Source organism: Phocoena sinus, chromosome 12, assembly GCF_008692025.1.
Source record: "Phocoena sinus isolate mPhoSin1 chromosome 12, mPhoSin1.pri, whole genome shotgun sequence".
Lineage (NCBI taxonomy): Eukaryota > Metazoa > Chordata > Mammalia > Artiodactyla > Phocoenidae > Phocoena > Phocoena sinus.
The window spans coordinates 16709279-16733455 of record NC_045774.1 but is presented as its reverse complement, the minus strand read 5'-3'; the positions used below and the strand labels follow the sequence as shown (position 1 = coordinate 16733455).

Below are 24177 nucleotides of genomic sequence, written 5' to 3'. Positions count from 1 at the left end.
GAAAACCCCTGTCAAGGAGGTGGAGCGAGGGGATGGTGTCCGCCTCCCGTTCCTCCCTGCCGTTTTTTAGAGGAGCCTGAACCCGGACAAAACACGCCGAGACCGACAGACACAAAGCCGGGGGGTCCACGCTGGCGCTGGAGGCGAGCCCCGGCGGCCGCAAGCGAGCCCGAGGCGCGGCGGGGCGCGGGGCACGGGGGCGCTAGCGGGCGCGGGCCGGGCGCGGGCAGCACCGCCGAGCCGGGGCTGGGCACCTCGGCCGCTCGGGCCGCGGCGGCGGGGACCATGCCGAGGAAAGTCTCCTGAGCCCGGCAACTTCGGCCCCTCCCCGCCCCCACCCGGGCTGCCCTCGGCGCGGCCCTGTCCATGTGCAGCCGGCCGGCCGGGCTCTCCTCCTCGCAGGCGGATGGGTGACCTTTTCCTGGCACGGGCAGGCTGTGCAAGGCGGCGGAGCAGGCGATGAAGAAGAAGCAGCAGCAGCAGCATCCCGGCAGCGGCGCGGATCCCTGGCCCCATGGGGCCCCTCTGGGGGGCGCCCCTCCCGGCCTGGGCAGCTGGAAGCGCCGGGTCTCCCTGCTGCCTCTCCTGCGCTTCTCCCTCCGGGACTACGGTTTCTGCATGGCCACCCTGCTGGTCTTCTGCCTGGGCTCCCTCTTCTATCAGCTCGGCGGGGGACCCCCGCGCTTTCTGCTCGACCTGCGGCAGTATTTGGGTAAGGAAGGGAGACGGGAGCGAGGGCGGCGCGCGCTGCTCGAAGTTGTGCAGGGGAGAGTGGGGCGCGCCGGGCACTCTGGAGCTGCCCCCGCCGCCGCCTCCCCGAGGGTCCCCAGGTGGGACGCCGACGAGCATCGGTGCGGCGGCCCCGAGCTGCTGCTGCCTCCAGCGCGTCAGTCTGTCTGCGCCTAGGCGGGGGCGCCGCGGAGTTGATGTGCCGGGCAGGTAGCCCGGGGCTGGGCGCTGCATACCTTCCCCCGCCTCCGCCACCCCCTCTGGGCGGAGTGCAGGCGTGTGAGTGAGTGTGTACGAGTGTGTGTATATTCAAGCCTGGCAGAGTGGGGAGAGACGAGGGGCAGCGACTGCCCCTCCATGGCATTAGCGACCACAGTCCCGTCCTGTCCGGTGCTCGGGGTCGCGCGGGTGGGATTGACTCCTCCCCACGGCCCGTTCTGTGAATTGTGCCCCACGAGAGCTCCTGCCCCCCGGCCTGGGTGGCCCAGGGGCAGTTTTCGGGCTCCACGCTGTCCCTGAGCTGCCCTGTGCTTGGGACACCCCCTGCCCACCCCACTGTCCTCAGCGAGTGAGACGCGGGGAGCCGGGGTCCGGGGCGCGAGTCACCCTGGCCAGCAGTGTCGCCTACTTCGACTGAACGATCCTCAGCGCTGTGTCTCAAATCTGAACTTCTGGGGGCGGGGCGGGTTTTGCCTGGTTTATTAGGAGCGAGGTCACCTATTTTAGCAGAGGTAAGGAAGGAGTGTGCGAAGAGAGAAAAGAGCGTCTCCAGAGAGAGGGCGTGACCCGCAGCTTGGTGGTCCGGGCGCGGGGAGAGCGGTGCCAGGGCGCAGCGGAAGTACCCCCCAGGCTCCCGGTGCGCGCCTTGGCTAAGGGAGGATGCACATCTCTCACAAGTCTTGCGGGGGGCCGGGGCGGAGGGGGAGAGGCTGGGAGGGATTCAGCTAATCGCAAACGTCCAAGGGGATAAACCTAAGCCCCCGGCAAACTTCGGCATCTGCGTGACGGGAGCGAAGGCGCAAAGGGAAGCCCCCGGAGCGCTGGAACCATCATGGGCCAAACGACTCCGGCGGCGGGAGGCTGCCACCCTCACCCACAGAAATCCCTTCGTCTATCCAAACCACAGGTCTGGATAGCAGATCGTTTTCGAAGGAAAAAACCACTTCAGCAAAGTGACAAATGTGTTAGAGCGTTTTCAAATGTACACGCAGATAAAATAATGTTTTTTTTCCACGTAGAGAAGCTCAGATTTTAAAAGTTACACTTCTTTTTCAGTAGAAACTTTAGGGAACTACGGTTTTTCTAAGATGCTTTAGGGAAAATTAAAGGAAAATATTGCCCAAGTAGATTTCCAAACATATCTGGTTTCTTAGAGGGTTTGGGGTAATATGCACTTTTGCTAAGGAGTCAACTCTCTCTTCTTTCGAGTTCTGTGTTAGGAAGTCTCACAGCCTCATAGGCTCTCCGATTCCTGCTAGTACCACACAGGTCACAATTGTTACGATTACCGACAATCACTGTTAACTGGCATAGGGAGGGAAGTGATTTGGAAGCTCAGGGGCCTTTCTCGATAAACTCTGCTAATGAATTCTTTGGTGAGGTTCTTTTAAAGCAAAATATGCAGGCAAGTGATGTAGGGAAAGTACAGTGGACAGGGAAGGAAGACATCTGTGGTGTCCTGAGGAGCACTTGGCTTTGGGCAGGGCACTGGAACCACATGGGCCTCAACTTTTCCATAGGTAAAATCCTGGGCGGGACCAGATTGTCTCTGACACCTCCACGCAGCTCTTAAAATGTTATGGCTCTGATACCCTTCTTGGGGCTGGGGAGCCTGGGAGGAGGAAGGAGCAAAGGCATGTAGTGAGGCTAAAGTCAGGAAACCGCAGCATCTAGCATGTTAACCTCTTGAAAATTCAACCAAGTACGTGTGGTATCCAGAATTTAGTGTGCTTTCATTCTATATTTCAAAAAATGAGGCCTGATACATTTGGAGGCTTATTTGCTGGAAGGGTGAATTCACAGCATTCACTCAGGGAACCAGGAAGAACTGAAGGATGGAATATTGCTCCTATTACTAACTCACCATTGAGTTTCTGACTGATGTAACAGGTTAAAAAATGACATCGTTGTGAACTGAAAATAGGAAACCCTTGGCCAAATTTGTTCCCTGTTGTTTTGTTATGTAAACATAATGATTTTCAGGAAAAGCAGGCTTGTGGTCTTTAAGAGGATCTAAAATATACCCTTAATAAAATAAGGCCAAGGTATCTGCAGAATTACTCTCCCCTTGTTTTCTCCATTCTATTATTTTAGTGTCTGTGAAAACAAAACTGTGGTTAGTAAACACATCCTCTCAATTTTCCTAGGTAGCCAATTTTGGAGGCAAGTATTTTTCTTAAATAAAAGTTCATATAAAGTCAAAATTTTCCAAATCAAAGTAATATTTATAGCAATATTTGTCTTGACAGGATATTATTTTTAATATACTTGTATAATATATTACATCTGACATAGTAGCTACTAAATAAATATTTGTCAAAGTGATGACTGCACCTATTGTATCAAATAGGTAGTGTGATGTTTAACATATTGAATATTCTCACAGGAAAAAAAAAAGGACCATTTATGATAGAAGCTAATATTTATTGGGTATGTGCCAGTCAGTGTACATGTAGGATGAAATTGTATTAGCATAGCAATATCATAGGTAGGTGCAGCTGTTATTCCCATTTTTGATATGGGAGAAGGGAGGGCAACGAAGTTCACCGACTTGCTGAGGGGCGCATAGTAAGTAAGGCAAGATTTGAACCCACATCCGGCTGAGTCAAGTACCCATTGCGTTAGCACTACAAGCAGTTTGAGAGAAAAAGGAAATAGAGCCAAGATGCGAGTGGAAATCTAAAGGGCTGACTGGCAAAAAATGATTATTTTTATTTCCATAATTTCACTTTCCTTTTCTTGAGACTTTGAGTATCTTGAGGGGCCAACAGAGAAGGGAAATAATTCAAGCAGCTGGCCTGCCCTTGACTCCACCTTCCTGTATTTATCTCCATGTTGCTGCTTCCATGTGCTAAGCAACTGAACTCTCCCAGAGCCACACAACTGGAGGTGACGTGAATTGGAATCAAATTAAGTCTTAAATTCCTAATTTCTTTCTCTCTTTCTTTAGCAGTCGTTCACTGTCTAGGCGGGTAGTTCTCAATGTGCGGTCCCTGGACCTGCAGCATCAGCATCACCTGGACACTTGTTACAAGTGCAGCTTCTCTGGTCTCATCCCAGACCTACGGAATGAAAGAGTCTGGGTGTGGGACCCAGGAATCCATTTTAGCAAGTCTTCCAGATGATTCTGATGCCTGCTTAAGTTCAAGAACATTGTTCTAGAGTTGCTTTCACAAGCAATTGCTTTCAGTTGCTTTCACAAAGTTTCCTACGTATTTGAGAGAAAGAGGGGGGATGACAGAGAGAAGAGATTTATAAAATATTTAGAAAGTGATGGACATGGTTTCATTTTTTAAAAAATTAATTTATTTTTGGCTGTGTTGGGTCTTCGTTTCTGTGCGAGGGCTTTCTCTAGTTGTGGCAAGCGGGGGCCGCTCTTCATCGTGGCACTCGGGCCTCTCTCTATCGCGGCCTCTCTAGTTGCGGAGCACAGGCTCCAGACGCGCAGGCTCAGTAGTTGTGGCTCACGGGCCTAATTGCTCTGCGGCGTGTGGGATCTTCCCAGACCAGGTCTCGAACCCGTGTCCCCTGCATTGGCAGCCACATTCTCAACCACTGCGCCACCAGGGAAGCCCCATGGTTTCATTTTTAAACTTCAGCTTTTAAAAATGCATCTGCTTTGCTGCTTACGCCCCATTGTTTCAAGGGAAGGACCGGCCAACAGCTGCAGCCCCAGCTGGCTTTCGAGTTTCTGAGGTTAGAAGATGCACGGAATGAGGTGAAGGGGGGCAACCAGAAAGCATAGTGTGGAGAAAAAAAGGGAAAAGAGTTAGTAATGATGCTTTTTATTCTCAAGGAACAGGGGTCAGACAGCTTCTTTTTTCTAGTCAGTTTGGGGAAGGGCAAAGTCTGTTCTTTTTAAAGATGCTTTTTGCTGCAACAGATTTATTACAAAAAAAAAAGGAAAGTAAGTAAGTCAGGGAGAGGAAAGTTATGCAGGCATAACTCTTGTCTTGATTCTTTTCCTCCTTGAAATAGGTGGAGAGAGGAAAGCATAAAACACACAATGGGATAAATAGCTGAATAGAGCAAATTGCTATACTTAACTTGGAGACCATAGTCTTTCCAGTTCAGTGAAATTATTTCATTTATTTTGAAGTGGCATTCAGACTTCGACTTGCTATGGAAAACCAACCAAAATCAAATAAAATCTCCCGCAGAAATTAGATTATGATGCAGCCTCTGCCAGTAGCCTCATTACTTATGAGCTGTGGAAATATCAAAAACTTGGAATAACACTCGTTACATCGATGTAAGCTGAATAAGTCAGATGGCTTACTACTGATCCTGTACAACCGGCAAACTCTAATGATTTATTATCAGGACTTGGGTATGTGATTTATCATTTATGGGGACTAAACCTGTCAGATTGATCTCAAGTTAATAGGCTTTCCTTTCCATTTTTAAATTATACTATTTAAAATGGAGATATATTACTTTAGTTCTCAGAATTGCTAATCTTTTTTTTTTTTTTTTTTTTTTGCGGTACGCGGGCCTCTCACTGTTGTGGCCTCTCCCGTTTGCGGAGCACAGGCTTCAGACGCGCAGGCTCAGTGGCCATGGCTCACGGGCCCAGCCGCTCCGCGGCATGTGGGATCTTCCCGGACCGGGGCACGAACCCGTGTCCCCTGCATCGGCAGGCGGACTCTCAACCACTGCTCCACCAGGGAAGCCCAGAATTGCTAATCTTGATATGTATATTATATATGAGCATGGCAATTTTGAGTCAGAAATGAAAGAAAAAGATGTAACTTTATTGAAGTTCTCTGAGTTTAAATGAATTTAAAGGAAAATGTGAAAATTGAGGTCCAGACCTGTTACAAAATAGTTTCTCTAAACCCTAAAAGTCAAATTAATTTTCCTTCTGCACATCACGCATGGTTTAAATATAGTACTCCAGGCCCCAGACAGCAATCTAGGAAACGAATGCATAAAATATGATGTTATCAATAGAAATTGTTGACATAAAAAGAAAATGACATTCTTGTTCATAGCTGCAAATTTATCTTATAGGGTTGGTTGGGGACACAGTAGCAGTGTATTAGAAGAAGACAGAAAATGGAATTCAGCTATGGCAGACTGTTCTGTAAACACACAGCATGAATAGTGAAAAACATTCTGTCTTGTAAACTGTTTTTAACGTAGACTCGTCTCAGTATGAATTGTTTTAAAATACAGATAAATATGTATTATCTGGATTCTGTCTTTCTTCAAATTCCCTGTCATCAGTCCAGGTTTAAAACACTAGTTGGTTTTGTATTTGAGAAACTAGAATGAAAGTGCTCAAGCTTTTTGAGTCCCCAAAGAAAGAGTATCTTTTGCTTCCCTACAGGGAAGCTGCAGGAGCAGAAACTGTAGCTTGCCTTGCAGCTGTACTGAAGGGGGTCAGTGACGGGCAGTGAAAAGGCATCTTATTTGACAACTGTAGCTGCTAGAATGATTAGGAATTGTCACTTGCTTTTTTTTTTTTTTGGAAAGAAATGAGACTTGACCACAAATAAATTTTGTCTTACCTATATTTATTTTTATTATAGAAACTCAACTTTAAGCAAACAGTGATATACATAAATCCTTTTATTTGTCAGAAATGGGGACAGAAACAGTAGCATTTCACCAAAAATCCTTAGTTGCAAAAGTCAAAAGAATGTAGCAACTATTGTGCAAGAACGTTACAAACAAAGCACATTTCAGTATATGCTATTAATTTTTTTTGAATAATTTAAAAAAATTAATTAGATTATTTATTTATTTATTTTTCACTGCATTGGGTCTTCGTGCTGCGTGTGGGCTTCCTCTGGTTGTGGCGAGCCGGGGCTACTCTTTGTTGCGGTGTGTGGGCTTTTCATTGCGGTGGCTTCTCTGTTGTGGAGCACAGGCTCTAGGCACACGGGCTTCAGTAGTTGTGGCATGCAGGCTCAGTAGTTGTGGCTCACGGGCTTAGTTGCTCCGTGGCATGTGGGCTCTTCCCGGACCAGGGCTTGAACCTGTGTCCCCTGCATTGGCAGGTGGATTCTTAACCACTGCACCACCAGGGAAGCTCTATGCTATTAATTTTTAAAATAGCTTTATTGAGCTATAATTCGCAAACCATACATTTCACCCACTTAAAGTTTTTAATAGTTTAATAGCTTTTAATTGTTTTTTGTATATACCTAGGTAAGGGAAACTATTATGATAGTCACTTCTAGAACATTTTCATCACCAGAAAGAGAAACCTCATTCCCCTTAGTTATCCCTTCACTATTCCTCCATCTCCCCAAGCCCTAGGAACTAATCTATTTTCAGTCTCTATAGATTTGCCTCTTCTGGACATTTCACAGAAATGAAATCATATAGTATGTGGCCTTTTGTAACTGGCTTCTTTTACTTAGAACATTGTTTTCAAAGTTCATTCATATCGTAGCATGTATCAGTACTTCGTTCATTTTTATGGCTGAATAATATTCCATTGTATGGATATACCACATTTTGTTTATCCATTTATCTGTTTTTCATTTCAGTTGTTTCTGTCTTTTGGCTGCTGTGCATAGTGCTGCTGTGAACTTTTGTGTGTAAGTTTTTGTATGTACACGTATTTTCTGTTCTTTTAGGTATATACCCAGGAGTGAATCGCTAGGTCATATGGTAATTCCATGTTTAATTTATCGAGGAACTGCCGAGCTGTTTTCCACAGTGGCTGCACCATTGCAAATCCCCACCAGCAATGTACGAGAGTCCCAGTTTCTGTACAACCTCACCAACACTTGCTCTTTTCCATTATTTTGACTGTAGACATCCTAATGGATGTGAAGTGGCACCATATTGTGGCTTTTTTTTTTTTTTTTTGCATTTTCCTAATGATTAGTGATGTTGGATATCTTTTCCTGTGCTTGTTGGCCATTCATATATCTTCTTTGGAAAAATGTCTGTTCACACCCTTTGCCCATCTTTGAACTAAGTTGTCTTTTTCGTTTTGAGTTTTAAGTACAGTATCTGGGTATAGAGTAAAACCTAAATAAATTTCTAACGATTGAACCCAAAGACCTCTTTAAAAGAATCTTGGGGGTCTTACAGTTATGGATGACTTTGAATAGTAAACACTTTGCATTTAGCTCTAACGTATGAATATTCATGAATAGGTAGCACTTAACTATTTTACAGATGTCACAAAGATTATTGTGACTTATATGTGGAATATGAGTGGAGTCAGTCTTGAGCAGCAGACTATAGTACAATGGATACGAGTATTCTGTCTTTGTGTTTGTTCACTAGAAAGGAGCTGATGAGCTCAGCGGGGGGAAGCATTTGGGTACGTTATGTTCCTTATATACTCTACTATGAGGCTACCAAGGAAATCTTGAGAAAATTGGAATTCATATGCAATTCATTTTTATTCACACTGTGGTATAATATACAGGACAAATATATAGTCCTTCAGTAAATTAGTAAAATAAGTTAGGAACTTTTAGGAAGAAGTTGTTTTTTCCAAAAGTGTTAGAAATTTTCAGTAGGTTTTAAAATATATATTATCAAAATAAGAAGCTTTAAAATAAGTACAGTCAATTCCATGCCTTCTGGAAAGAGACTCAATTTGAATAATTTGTGACACTCTCATATTAAAATTATCAGGGAGCCAGACAGCAGTTTAGTGTTGAGGGTATGCTGCACCTCTCCATCTATCTCAGGTTTTATAGCGGTTGTCTGTACTTTCCCAAAGCTAGCCACTGGCTCATTTTTCTTGCCTCACTACCTGCCTTTGCTTCTGCTATTGCCTCTTTGCTGATAGTTAAGGAAGCTCAAATTCCAGTGATGACCTCTGAACTCCTGTAGTATTTATTTCATGATCACTTTTGAAGTTTTGACATTCTACCTTGTATTGTGATAACTTGTGGGGCAAGCTCCTTGAAAGGAGGAAGCTCTTCAAATACTTTCCATCTCTACTGTGGCACCTCTGCTGGGTAACCCACAGGAACCCTTAGGAAGTGTCTGTTGATTCAATATATTTGCTAAGCAGACTATTCTTTTCTTTTCTTTTTTTTTTTTTTTTGCGGTACGCGGGCCTCTCACTGTTGTGGCCTCTCCTGTTGCGGAGCACAGGCTCCGGACGCGCAGGCTCAGCGGCCATGGCTCACGGGCCCAGCCGCTCCGCGGCATGTGGGATCTTCCCGGACCGGGGCACGAACCCGCATCCCCTGCATCGGCAGGTGGACTCTCAACCACTGCGCCACCAGGGAAGCCTTAGCAGACTATTCTTTACTAGGGTTCCATATTCTGCTTTGTTTTGCCCTTATTTTAAGTAGAGACCGTGGTGCAGTGTGCCAGGAAAGACTCAAGCCCGTTGATTCTACAACCCATCTCTTTCTGGCTGTTTGAAGCATATGCTGCAAGCAAAGATGTTAAAACCACTATGACATATACTTCTATAAACATTTCCTTCTGTGCACAGGGATAATTGTCCACCTCTTACCTGTGGGGATTTGGACTTACATTTATAGAGCTTTCCCTGTAATTAAGAATGCCTGAGGTCAGCCTAGAGATTTGGGTGCATACTAGAATTCAAACTTCTTGTTTCTTGTCATTTTCCTGAACCCTGAACCAGTTTTGGGAGTTTGCAGAATAGCAGTTTATCTCTTGCTCTAAGTCAACATCTTCCTTAGGTAGCAATTTGTGCTAAATTAGCTAGTACGTTTCAAGCATGAATTTGACTCTTTAAGGAGATGAGACCATAAGATGATGTGGTTTTTGAAACAGTGACTGAGCAGATTTTAACCTAGAATGGCAAAATGATAGATTATAAGATTAAGGCTCAATGCACGAACCCATTGACCCTTGTTTAATGAATGATATGGAAATAACCTTAAGTCATGGTCTCGATTGAGTAATTCTTAGTTCATTCATTGATAGATGATTTAAATAACCATTTACATTAAGCTGTAATGCATTTCTGGAAACACCATTGATGTTTTTCTAGCTCAGTGCATATGACTTTCACAGTCTTGATGAAAATAAAAATGAGAGTATTCTGAGACATATAAACCCCTTTGTTCAGTCACTCAGAAAATATTCATCGAAAGCTTTCTGTGGGCCAGAAGCATCCAATACTAGAAAGAGCACAGGTTTTAGAGCAGAGGTCTGGGTGTGATCACTGTGCTACCACTTATTAGCTGGGAGAACTTGGGAGATTCTCTTAACTTCTCCGAACCTTAGATGTTTTAGTCTATACGATGGGATTAATAATTGCTATTTTATAAAGTACTTAATCTGACTCAAGGCATGGCATTTGATTTCAGCAAATGCCAATTTTCTCACCTTATTCTTTGCTTCTCTCAGATCCCCTTTTCTTTTGGCCCACACACCCGTGCACACACACACTTGCACAAACACACATACTAGTGGAGTACGCAAATTCATTCATGGTTTGCTTCCATTTGAAAGCACCATTCTACCCAAGAAATATGAAATGACTGAATCAGCATTTTTGTGGCTTATCTTGTCACCCTTACCCTCAAACTGGTGAGGGCTCTTCAACAGCTGATAAGCTCCAGTCATTTGCCCTGTTAACTTTACACACAAACCTTTCTGCTTCTCATCCTCTCTTCTGCCTCCTGGAAACAATCTTTAAAAAACGTATTCTTTGCACAGCCTGCTTTCCTCTGTTTTGAATTTATCCACATGTTTCCCCCCCTCCCCGCATTCACAAAAGAAAAGTAGTTGTACAGAGGGTGTTGTACAGCGCACTCTCTGGGGTTGCCAGCCGTTCTAGGACTGGACTGGTGATCCACGTGAATCAGACCCTTTCAAACGATCACAGTGTCAGGCATACACTGGGACTGCTGCTAGAGCTTCTCCCACTTGTGATGGAACTACCGTGTCCGGTAGCCTGGCACTGGTTTTTCTCTGGTTCCCATTTCCCTTCCATTGGAAGTCAGGGCAAGAGCAGAGAACCAAAGTAGCGGATCGTTTCTTTGTCAGAAGGCTGGGGAACTTGCTTCTGTTTTCCATTCTCTGCTTCTTCACGTTGCCTTCACCTGCCCAGCCACGGATGAGTGTAGGGGCCAGAGCCACAGGGCCGTTACTATCTGGTGTGGATGGTTACCCAATTCCTTGAGAACTTGAAAACAAATGGGATCTTACATTATTTGATAGAAAGTTAAATTTTGTCTAGGGAAACCGTGACCTTGCAGCTCCAACACAGAGCTTCCTGTTTTGACACGTGGGCTGCTTGACACAAATACCTTCTCACTGGGGAAGCAAAACTGTCACGCAAAGCTGTGCGAGTGGCGGGCAGGGCCGGCGGACCTGGGTCTGGAGGGAGTCCGCAAATAGTTCAGGGGTCAGCGCTGTTAAGTCACACGAGCCTCCTAAGCTCATGTTTCTTTGCCTCCAAAATGAAGACGGTTGATTAGGTCCGGGATTCTCAATTGTTTTTCTTTCCTGGGACCCTCCCTCAGCAGCAGCAGTGTTTCCATGTGGTCTTGATGGTCTATCTGGGAATATGTCCCAGTGGCCAGGAAAGGGAGAATGGTTGTGGCTCTGGGGTTCTTTAAAGAAGCTCTCTAGGTGATGGTGCCCCTTTTTTCTTTAGAATGACTGAATTAGGCGCTTTCTAAGGTCCCACCTACTTTAAAACCATGTGCTGAAAGAGCTAAGAAGCCATTTAACTGTAACAACTGAAACTATTTCCTTTGGAGCCAAACGTTTATTTAAAAGGTTTCAGTAGTCAAGGGACCAAGGCAAGTAGAATATGCCAAAACATTTCAGGACATCATTTTCCAAGTCTTTTTTTTTTTTTTTTTTTTTTCCCAAGTCTTAATCATTGTTTCGTTTTGTTTTGTTTTGATCTTAATTAAAATTAGCAGCACTCCCCATCCCTGCCCCCATCACCAGTTTGCCCCAGCCTATCTGGACGATAAGGAGAGGATCTTGCTTCAGAAATTGTGGGAAGCAGACTGTCCTTAGGAAGGCAAAGAGAGAGAGGAAGCAGAGTAAGTCATGGATCTCCAGAATTCAGCGTATAATTGTGATAGGAAGAAAGAAGGGAAGCAAGTAGGGATAAGAAAGCTGTGTTTTCAAAGAGGATTCTCACAGTCTTGGCCCAGCTGCCTACTGCTGGTCGTCCCATTCCATTGTGGACAGCTCCAGTGGCTGAGGGAGTTCGCGCAGTGTGGCAGGCTACTTCTTTGTGGCTTCTCTCTACTTCTGCTAGTTCTTCTGGGAGCTACATAGAATAGTCTGTTGGACTTCACCCTCTTTCAGAAAATTGAAGCTATGAAGGTGACCGTAATGCCCCCGCCATAAATCTTGTCCAGAAAAACAGATCTATCTTCCAGTAGTTCCTCATCTGAAGTTACTTTCAGATGCAGAAAGCACAAACAGTAAATGAAAAAAAGAACAACATAAAAGTGAAACCTTCTGAACAATAACATCCCATAAACAAAGCAGAAAGACTCAGATTGGAGACAGATGTTTCTCTAGAAAATGGGATTAGTATGCAGATATGTAAAAGATCAATAAATCAATAAGAGAAGGAGAATTCATGAGATAAACGGGCGAAGAATAGGAGCAGGCAGTTCACAGAAGAGCAAACACAACTGACCAATAAGCACATGAAAAGATGAAACGGGGCTTCCCTGGTGGCGCAGTGGTTGAGAGTCCGCCTGCCGATGCAGGGGATGCGGGTTCGTGTCCCGGTCCGGGAGGATCCCACATGCCATGGAGTGGCTGGGCCTGTGGGCCATGGCCTCTGCGCCTGCGCATCCGGAGCCTGTGCTCCGCGGCGGAAGAGGCCGCGACAGTGAGAGGCCCGCGTACCGCAAAAAAAAAAAAAAAAAAAGATGAAATGATTTTCATTCCCTTATGCATCTTAATCACTTTCCTCTGTCTGTGTGGCCCTTCAGTGGCCTGTAGAACTGAGGAATTCTCCAGTTCCCTTGGTTTGTGAGCCTCCTTTATGGGGAGGAGTATCAGAAGTGACTCTCTTCTAAACTGTCTTCTTTTGAAATGACTGTGCCACATCCACCCCTGTTCTGTTCCGTAGTCATGGCAGGTGACTGGAGCGGGGGGTGGGAGGTGAGGGCGTGCAGCTCTCTGGAGCTCTGTCTCAGGTCCTAAATACAAGATTTCCCGAGTCCTTGGTGCCACAGTTGTGTTGGATGGTCTGCCCCCTGAGATGCCCTTCTCCTCGCTCAGAAGCACAGCCCGCAAGCCACTTCCAGTTTACAGCAAATAGCACCGTGCATTCTGCTCTGCTTCCTTCCATCCCTGAGACTTTGCTGAGTCTGTAAGAAGCAGAGGACAGGAGGAACTGACGTGGTGCTTAGAATGCAGCATCTTGCCTGGAAGTGTTTTCTCAGTATTCCAGAGAACAGTGGAACTGACTTATCTGGTTGGAGTTTTACAGAAATGTGATTGCAGATTTTTCGCGACTTCATTCTGCTTTAGTGTCAAAATTCAACCAACTATGTGCCAAAAAAAGTGTGTAAAGTCACATACAGATTTAGACGCTTGAAGAGGAAGTTATTTTTACTATAGTGGGGAAGAAAACAGAAAGTGATGATTGGCGGAGAATCCAAGGCAGGGCTGAGTCAGGAGGCAAGGCTGGGGCACACCTGCATCTCCAGTCTCGCCAGACTGGCCCGGGAATTGTGGTGTGGTCGCCTCTTAGCAGGTCGAGTGAGGAGTTCCGGTGTGGTAGACCTGCCTGGGGGAGGAGGATGTTGACATAAACTCTGCGTGTGATGCCAGTTTAAGCCGTGTGGGGTTAATGTTGGTTCCTCCTGAAAATGTGTGTGTGCTCTCCAGGGTCCCTCCTTAGAAGCCGCTCTCTAACTAAGAGCTACGTAAGACAAGGAGGTAAGAATGGAGAAACGGATTCTGGAAAGCTCCATAAACATGAAAGCCAAATGGTGCAGTGTCTTTAGTTTGCTTTAGCAGATGACTGGATTGAGGTCGTATTATTTTCTTGCTCGTGCTTTTCCCAGCTCAGAAGGCTGCTCTTTGCTTGCCCGGCGGAGATCTGAGGCCTTACGGAGTCTGAAAGGTTTGTGGTCATGTTCTTCTAGTCCCGTTGTGAGATGAAGAGGTTCCCAGATATAAAGGGAGGGAGAAAGAAATATGTGTTAGCAGCCATAATCTCTATCTTTTCATTGCTCTCTTCACCTGGGCAAAGGACACCTACAGCTACCATTTAGTGATAACATTTCCAGTCTCATGAGTTTGTAGCTTGATGGTGAACTTTTCAAATGCATTTAGACAAGGCTTTATTCAGACCTTCTTGTGTCTTGCTCTCCTGTTCCTTATGGCTGGGGAGAGGTGTGTAGGTTTCATGAGCCTGCGTCTTGAAGTGTGCACAGTTACGGTGGTGCCACTCTGTTTGTGACCTGCACTCTGGCATAGAAAGTGTGGGTGTGGGCACATTCTTAGGTGTGCTCCCTAGCTTGGATAGGGAGAACCTACTAGAACATACTTTGGTTATTGGGCAGGCTTCTACTTTTGTGTTTCGTTTCTTTTATGGCATAATGCATTGCTGTTTCAAAACACAGCTCCCTTTCGCCAGATATTTCCCGGCCACCTTGTTGGAATGATAGGTGACTTTTTGTTAATTTCAGAGTAAGTCTTCCCCACGAGGCTTACACTTCATTGAAGTTTCACATCAATGAGACTTAAAGGATCAGAGAACATGAGTTTTCCTATTGTTTTCATATGCCTGCCCTCCTTCCCATTTGGCTTCTCTCTGTCATCTCTTCTATCTAATCAAGTTTATTCCTTCAACAAACGTTCATCAAACTCCAGTTATGCACTGGGTGCTGGAAGTAGTGTGACTAATAACTCTGTCCCTGCCCCTGGGGGGCTGCATTCTACTAGGAGGGGCAGAGAAGGACTTAGGATAAATGTAAAGAGTGATGAGCAGGGCTGTCTGGGAAGCCACAGGAGGAGAGTAGAAGCAGGGATTAGATCTGCCTAGCTGTGATTAGGCTAATGATGTCTTTGGTTAAGACCCTGTTTATGCCAGTAGCTAAGGGGTTCTCAAATCGGGCTGTGCGACAGAATTACCTGGAGAGCTTTGGGAAATACTGATTTCCATTCATTTGGTCAGGGGTGGGGCCTGGGCATCTGTATTTGTTTAAAGCTCCTCATGCAATTCTGATAGGCAACCAAACTGGAGAACCTGTATCGTTGATACGTGGCCCGATAGCTTTGTGTGTGCGTTAGGTCTTCTGTGGTACTATTCAGAGATGCTTAGCCTATAGTCTTTAATTTGGCTGTGACTTATAACACTTTAGCTTTCAGCTTCTCTGTACCAGCTCTTCTCAAACTTTAATGTGCGTTCAGATCACCTGGGAATTTGTTAAAATGTAGATTCAGGTGCAGTCGGTGTGGGGTGGAGCCTGAGATTCAGCATCCTCAACAAACTCCCAGTGCCGCCGGTGCTGCAGTCGGAGGACCACACTTTGAGTAATAAGCGTCTCCACTGTAGCATGTTTGGAATGTGATTAATACTTGTAAACAGAAAAATGAGTGAGGGTTCATCCTAGCCCACTAAAGATCTGTGCTATTATACATTTTGTATGTTTCTTTTAATTGAATTCTCATTCACCAATTTGATTGTTCGAAATTGAGAACATTAGATTTTTCTTAAGAATCACACGCTTGCCTGACTAAAGTTTAAAATGTCTGCTTTTATTAATTTCTGCAATCCATAGTATTAAAATGCAGGCTGTTTGGAGATTTGTGAACATACAGATTTGACTTAATGTCAAGTTCATTAATAAGCGTAGGAAGTTAAACAATTGGTCTTGGACATAAAGTTTCTTCAAACAGTTATTGCAGATTCTTGCACTGTTTTAAATTTTAATGATGTCAGAATTCATTGCTAAGTGTCCTGTTATCCAAATACTCCAGGTAAAGTTTTTTTTTTTTTTTTTTTTTTTTATGGTCAGAGTGAATAATTGGATATAAATAAAGCAAATAATTAGAATGACTCGGTGTAATGTTTTGAAAACACAAATTTAATAGATAATTAGAACCCTTACATGCTCATTGTAGAAAGCTGGAAAATAGAGAGAAGAGCACAAAGAAGAAGGTAAAAAGCATGTTAATTCCTTTACTCAGAACTGCTTTGGTTTGGTTACATTCTTCCTCTACTCAGCAGTACCACAAATGTTATTCCATGTCTTTACTTTTCAACAACATTGGTTTTCAGAGCAGCAGAGTTTCTTGTGAATGTACAGTCATTCCTCCAGCAAGGCCTTTTGATGTTTAGCGTATTTCCAGTTTTTCACGATTCTGCATAAAGCTGTGATGAACAGTATTACATTTTTGCACACTTTTCTACCTCCCAGGGAGAAATTCCTAGACTTGGAATTGCTGGGGTAAAGTATGCACCTATTTAAAAATTCCTTTTGGTACAAACTGCTATTTATCTCGGTGTGTTTCACCAGCAGTCTGCTTTGCTCTATTTTACAAACACTGGATATAATCTCATAAAACTCCTCACCCATTCAGTTGGTGAAAAATGATACTTTAAGGTCTAATTCACATTTATTTGAATATTAGTGAAACTGAACAATTTGACTATGTTTTGGGAATTACAGTTTTACCCTTTCCCATTTTTTCCCTATAGATGTGTTCTTTCTCTTACTAATTTTAAGAACTCTTTAGAGTTGAAGGGTATTAGCCCTTTACCATACACGCACATATGATTTTTTGAATTGCTCTTTAGTTTTTCAAATCAGTTTCTTTTATTTTTCCTTTATGCTAATTAAGTTTTTTCCATTTATTATTATTCCTTTGCTTTCATGCTTAGAAAGGCCTTATATCCTGTCCCTACATTTTCTTCTAATTCTTTTGTTGTTTCACCTTTGTTTTACATCCTTTCGGCGTTTATTTTGGTATAAATTAACTCAATCGTTTTGCAAGTCTAGCTGGAGATGAAGTCATACTTGAGTGATGTCATTCCTTAACATTAAATTCATTTTTCAAACGTAGAAACTGATTTCAAGCTTAACTCCTTTTAGAGGGTTTGAAACCCCTGTTTGCCATTTAATTCCTAAACTTCTGGGAACAAGGTCCCCCAGCTTCCAGCCCACTGCCATTGTTTCCGGAGAGAACTTTTGAGAGTCAGTGGATTGTGGAGTCGCTGGCAAGGCCAGGCAGACGTGACCACTCTCCTTGCCCACGCTGCCTGAGTTGCCTGAGTGAGTGTGGGACGAGGCAAACTGATCGGTCTTAGTTTCTTGATTCCTTTCGGGTCTCTGGAGTAAAAAGTGAGCACACCCCACCTCCAGACACATGCATCATTTTCAGGTTAGCTAGAAACCTTAGGGGGTGGTGATAGGTGAGCTCCTCATCAACAGCCTGGCTCAAGCCACCCTCAGCCCTTTGTAGCACCTTGTAATAAGGGCAGCACTCTTTTAAACTATTTTTATAAGCAGCTAGAGGATAATAAGTTTAGTTCCTGTGTGTTGTTATTCTTTTTAATGTTTATAAAATTCAAGAGACCACAATTTGAAGACACAGACTTTTTTTTTTTTTTTTTTTTTGCGGTACGCAGGCCTTTCACTGTTGTGGCTTCTCCCGTTGCGGGAGGCCTCCCGTTGCGCGCAGGCCTAGCGGCCATGGCTCACGGGCCCAGCCACTCCGCGGTATGTGGGATCTTCCCAAACCGGGGCACGAACCCGTGTCCCCTGCATCGGCAGGCGGACTCTCAACCACTGCGCCACCAGGGAAGCCCGAAGACACAGACATTTAAAGGCCAACCCTATGGTCTAATAGAACTACATTTTCTTCTTTGGAAATCAGATTTTTTCTGTGAATTTACCTTTAACAGGATGTTTACTATTACAAGAGGCAATGTAGTGTAAAAGAGCATTGGGCTTCAAATCAGAAGTCCTCTGTTTGAGTCCTGGCTTTGCCAGCGTGCAGCTGTGTGACCTTGGGTAATTCACTTAATCTCTCTGAGTCCCCATTGAAACTTTAGAGGGACTCTTTCTGTTCCAGAACAACAACCACTAGATTATAAAGAGAATGCTATCTGGTACTCTGCTCACTGGAATACTGTGAAAATTTGCATTTTTAATATCTGCTAATACACATCTTCATTTTAATTATCCAGGCAGAAGCCTAGCCAGAGCAGGTGGCACTCCGGAGTGTAGGAGCCAGAGGGATGTTACTTACTGTGGGATGTGTGTGCATTGTGTCGACAAACAAACAAACAAACACATCCATCAAAATTCTGTCTCTAGGCATTCACAAACAGTGGTTATTTGTTGTGTGTATTCCTGCCCTTTCTGTAATTTATAGTTTGTGTGTAGGAAGAAGACCTCCAAAGATCATGTAAATTGTATTTTAGTCTATCGGATATTTTTATTCTTTGAAAGAATATTCTTGCAAAGAATAGTTTGATGACTAAAACTTATAAAATATTTACCCTGTGATCATTTGATAAGATTTTAATTTTTCAGTTTTATTTTTCAAAATTGAGTGTGCCAAAGACACAAAGATTATCTCAAGAGCTGCTAGTCGAGCCTCTGTGATACAGATGTATAAATTCATTACTTTCATGTATGTGTTTGTAGTAGTAGAGATTCATTCACATCCCTTGGGGAGCATGGGGGGAAAATAGGGAGAAGGGGAGGGCTTCATGGAAGAAGTGACACGAGCTGGGTGTTGAAGCATAAATAGGAGTTTGCCTGACAGAGATGTGGGAAAAGGGCATTCCAGAAAGAAGGAACAGCACTGGCAAAGGCAAGCCAGTGGGCACAGTTGTGGCCTCTTTGAGTCCACTGAGTAGTACGAGTGGCTGGTGAGAGACTGTGACAGAGAGAGGGGAAGTGGGATTGCTACAGGGAGGCTTCTAGGGGAAAGGGTAGATTGTAAAGGAACTTGTATCTTATACTAACTGGCAAGCAATGGGGAAACCACTGAACACTTTCAGACCACAGTGTGATAGCAGATTTCTTATTCATGAAGATAGCTCTGGAAACAGAAAGCCACGCGGAGGCTAAGCAGGTGTCTGAGATGGTCCTCAGATTTGAATGGTGTTTTAAAGATCAAAAAATACTTGCACACGTGTCACCAAGCTCACTTCTTTACTTTCCCGAATCGTGGGTGTTAAGCTCGCTTTGCAGATGAGAAACCTGAGCCCAGAGTCGTTTGAAGGGCCCTGAGTTGCTCCGCTGACGGGGTGGGGAGAATTTTGCCTCCAGTTTGGGTCTACCCAGGCCCCAGAAATCTCTTCCGTTTCACCCCATGCCATATGGAAGCGTATTTCAACAAAAGTACTCAAGTATTTTTCTCACTCTTTTAGCTTGAACTTTCAAAGTACTTTTAATCTTGATAAAGAAAGCTTGACAGGAAAATCAGCTTAACTCTTATCCTGTAGGTGTTTATTTAGTATACTATAGTCATGTCGAGTTGCCTCTTTGCTGACGTTTTCCTGTTATGATAGCGTTCTACAAGTTGATGGTTTATTTTCTCTGAGTAGCTGAAATGGGAAGAAAAATCCGCACTGCGTTTTTATTAGGATAGGTTATAACATCTTGATTTTATGTTTCATTTATTTCAGTAACTTTGATCATGCCATTTTGTCATAGATTAAGTTGGCGTTTAGGCTATGATTTCTTGCTGTTTTAAATATGACTTTTCACTGTGTATGGCAGGTTTATTTTCTCTGCAGCTTTACTGAAGACTCTTCAGAAGTGACTCCATTTATGTCTCACCTGAAGGCCCATATTCTGGGGCTACCGATCTCACATTCCAAGTGTAACTTTTTGTAAAGCAGTTCAGCTCTTCCAACCCCTGCTGGAAGACATCCAGCCCAACCTGTGCTGCCACCTGCTCTGTGACGTTTGAAGCAAAATGGTCTAATTTTGGTTTTGTTTTTTAAACCAAAACCAGGTTTCTAAATCTCCAATTTTGTGAAAACACAGTTGGAGGAGAGGTGTTCAGGTCCCCAAAGCATTGAACTGTGCTAAGATTGCAGTGGGTGGGTAGATATATCCTTGAAATGAATTTTTGATCCCTTGAATTTCAGGACACTTTTTTAGAGAAGAGGCAAAGGGAAAAAAGCCCAGAGGGATGCTCCATACCCTGAACGAGACTGCGTGAACTTGCCCAGGGTCTGGCGCTTATCGGGTGATAGATGTTTATTAAGGTAATTAGAACATGTGCCTGGAATGAGAGAGTTTTTGTAGCTGAACATTAAATATATATCTGAAGGCAAAAAGGAATGAAGTGTGTCATGTCGTCATTATTTAATGTAAGAAGCATAGGTGTTCATTGGGAACGGGTGGCCTCTCTTTTTCTACCTTCAACTTATAGGAGAAATTGATTTGATCTTAGAGTATTAGAAGAGACAGTGTCTTCTCCAGTAATTTTTTCCAGAAAGTGACATGTCCTTCTTGAGGCTGTGCCATACACTCGCCCTTTATAAAAAGTGAAAAGTGTGCTGTAAAGTCCCTCGTCAGCAATTGCATTTCCCTGGGGAGCAAGCTGTCACAGTGGAGGTGTCTTGCTTTTCAGCGGGTTTAGGTGTTTAGAAAATGGATATTGAACTTGGCCCTGATTGTTTCTCTCAAGTGTCAGTTTCTTCGGGCTTATATTTGGCAGGAAGAGGAGAGCAGCCTGTTGAATGACGCGCTGGGGTGTAGAACTTCAGTGTGGCTGAGTGAGTCTGCGTGTCGAGATGGTGGATGTTTCGGCAGCAGGAGCAGTGTTCAGGTTCATTCACCCTCCCTTGGGCTGAGGAGGCTGCTGGGCCTGCTGGGGGCCTGGCCTTAAATGGGACCCTCCCGGACTCTCAGCATCACTCCTGATCAGCAGGAATCAGGCTCTGGCGGCTGAGATCTGGGCCAGGATCTTTGTCCGAGGGAGAAGTTCTGAGTAAACATATTTTGAATGCCTTAATTCCTGCTCTCTCAAAGGCCTTTTCAAAAAAAAAAAATCTAACATATTTGTCAATGAGAGAATGGAATTCATTTTACTAGTTTTTCTTCTACAATTTTAATAATAATAGCTATTATTATTATTGAGGACCCCTTTTTCCAACTGAGCAAACTTTTGTTAGTCTTGCCATAGTTTAGACCCTCTTGGGTACATGATCTCACAAAATATCCAAGGACCTTTGAAAAAAATCATAGAAAATAAAGGATATTGAGCAATCAACTGTAAAGGAGGTTAGAATTTGGGACTTAAATTTCTTTCCATATCTTTTAATTTCATCCAAATTTATATGAATTAGAAAATGGTCATTTTTTTCATGTTTGGAATAAGATGACATGCATATTAGAAGTCTAATTTATTTTTCAGGTGTCCATGAGGTAAATGGAAACACCAGAAGACTGTTTTACACACACACGCACACATGCACGTATTTTTTGTACGCTGGAATGGTAAATATTCAAGTCTTTTCCATTGGGTGACATTTTGCTTAAACATTTTTGCAGGACATTCATATTTTCTATTTTTACCTTTTGAAAGGGACAGTGTAAGGGACAGATGTAAGAGTAAATTTGTGAATTTGCACCAAATGCCAGGTGTAGGGGTCTGTGACATCTCAAAATAGGGTTTCGTATGCCTTTGGGCATCGTGGCACGCGACGACTTTCCAGGAGGGAGTGAGAAGGGATTGTCTGAGAGAATCAAATTCTCAGTCGTCAGCTGCCCAGTTATTCTTTTCTAAAATTGATCTCCCTGAGAACGTCACGCTGGCTGTCCTTTCCCACCAGTTCCCCCTTGATGCCCTCCCCCCACTTTGCATGAGTCTCGCTATGCTGGGTGCCAAACACCGCCAGGTGCTAAATGAAGAATTCAAAGGCTGGTGTTAAGGAAATGAATGACTAGTAAAGGTAATAAACCTTTTTCCAAGTCAGGTGGTTTCAGTTCTTTTTTTTTTTCAACCAAGGTGAAGGAGTTCAAGTTATCAAGGAATCAAGTTATCTCTTCAAGTAGATGATCCACAGATCACTATGGGCTTTAGAAAGCATTAAAGAAGTGAGTGGCAGGGCAATAATATCACTCGTCCCTTTCCTATCTACTAATCTGTGTGAGCAAGGCTTCTCAGTGTTCACACTTATTAAAATGAAAAATGGAATAAAAGTGAAACAAGTAAAATTCAGTTATAGATACATTAACTAGTTAAATACCACAGCCCTGTTCATCTCATTAATAGATGCATTTTCAAGAAAATTTTACTTTTGCTTTTTAATTATTATTTGTGAAATCTGTGAAACCTTTATGTTGATCAGTTGTGAGCCAGTGGCAATCTTAACAGTAACTCAATGCAGAAGGTATTTTTGAAACCCTTAGACATTTTGGTCACAGAAAAAATTTAAAAATAAACTTCAATTTACATATGTATTTTCATTGAACAAAATAGAATAGAGTGATCAAAAAATATTCTCAAACATAAAAATATGTTCTGTTAGAACAAAAATCTGTGGGGGAAGTGGAATGAAAATACATTGTGTTAGTAGAAAAAAATGAATGCAAGAAAAGCCAGTTAATTCCTTCCTCCGCCTTGTCCTTCCTTCAGAATGGACTCGCCTCTAACAAGGATTTCCCAGTACTGAGGATAACTTACATATACCTGAGTTATCTTCTCCCACTCTCTCCTGGTCTCCCAGGAGACTGAGGTAACTAGTGTTCTCAATCATCTATTTTCTGTTCTCTGCCAGGTATTGCGGGGCTTGAATAATCTATGAATTTGAGAGCCTTCTTTAAGAAGAAGAATTAAAAATCATGAGTTAAAAATGCCCAACCAGCACCATGTCACCCAATTCGAGATGTTGTATGAGGAACGGGAAATTGGAGAGGAAGGTGACAGTGGTCTTAACCCATTGCAGTCACACAGCTTACCGTTGCAGAGTTTACAAAATCACGAGACCATGTGCTTACTGCTAGTAAGTTTATTTATGCAAGTAAGGGCTCCTGAGGCTTAAGCTTCAGTAATTTCACTGTGAATCTACCTCTCTGTGTGTGTGTGTGTGTGTGTGTGTGTGTGCATTCTGTTGGATATATGTATAAAATGATGTAATTGTTGTATTTTAAAATGGCAATCACATCCCTTGCAGCTTTTTAAACATATGAAAAATTCTGGATGTTAACCTAAAATGTGCTAGGGCATATAGAGTTTTTCAAAATCCTTATGGGGTTACGTGAGCACAAAAGTTTGAAGACCAGCACGGTACAGAGTAGTCCATGCTGCTCTAACACTTAGAAGAAGAACGCATACCTCACCACCATGGGTGGAAATGAATCCCCCAGTGTATTTGAAGGTTTCTGAATGGAGTAAATGGTCCTGGTCACCAAAGACTGTTACCAAGTCTTCCTACTTGAGAGCATGGCTGCACATTGAGCTATGTCCTGGCTTCACATCTGCTTGCCAGGGAAGCATAGAAAACCAGTGTCCTCCATCCGTCTGCCTCCCCTTCCCCTTACTGCTTCTCTACTCCCCTCTACCTGACCAGCCTGTCAGTGATCTGAGTACACCCTGGATTAAGAACAAAAATTAAATGTTTCTATCTGCAAGGCTCTTAGATCTCATTTGGAGCATTTAACTCTGAGTCTTCCAAACTTGACATCCCCACACTCATCCCTTAGCGAATAGAGAGCCCTTAAGTTGCCTGCCAGTTTCTAAGAGGCATCAGGGATTATAAATAGCACGTAATTTTTTTTTTCATTGCCCCAGTAAAAATCATGTTCCATTTTGGTGGTGGTCGTGATGGTAGGTAGAACTTAACTTGATCCTGATAACATTTATTGGATGTTATTTAACTGTGCCATGCACCTTATTTCAATAGGTTTGTAAATTCTTTGATGACAGGGCAGGGACTATGCCTTACACATCTCTTTTTGATTCCTCACCGAATCTGGTGCCATGTTAGTACTTATCAGGGAAAATGCAATATAGATAGAATTAAATTTATTGAATTTAGATTGCATTGATGTATTCATTTAGTCAAAAATATTTATTGAACGCCTACTATGTGCCAGAGGGCTTCAAGGAGCTTGTAGTCTAGTGAAAAAAAAAACTCTAATGTTAATTGTCTACCGTGGGCTCAGTGGCAATGTCATTTAAAAAAATTTGATCATCACAAAATCCTATTCATTTTACTGATGGATAAGCTGAGGCTTAGAGATGTTAAGTACCTTTCTGGGTAAGCAGAGATGCAGGACTTGAATCCACACAGTCTTACTCCAGACCACGAACTGCTCCATTGTCAGTCTGTGGCAGTAAAAGACAGACAGCTGG

The 24177-nt window shown here is 43.5% G+C and overlaps 1 protein-coding gene across 1 annotated transcript in view; it reads left to right on the top strand.

Annotated features, from left to right (window-relative positions):
• Window positions 1–218: 218 nt before the first annotated feature.
• UST (uronyl 2-sulfotransferase) overlaps window positions 219–24177 on the top strand; it is a 302202-nt gene continuing 278243 nt past the window's right edge. The window contains 1 exon segment of the mRNA XM_032651795.1: window positions 219–712. Within this exon segment, the coding sequence (XP_032507686.1) occupies window positions 460–712 (253 nt within the window). The 5' untranslated portion in view covers window positions 219–459.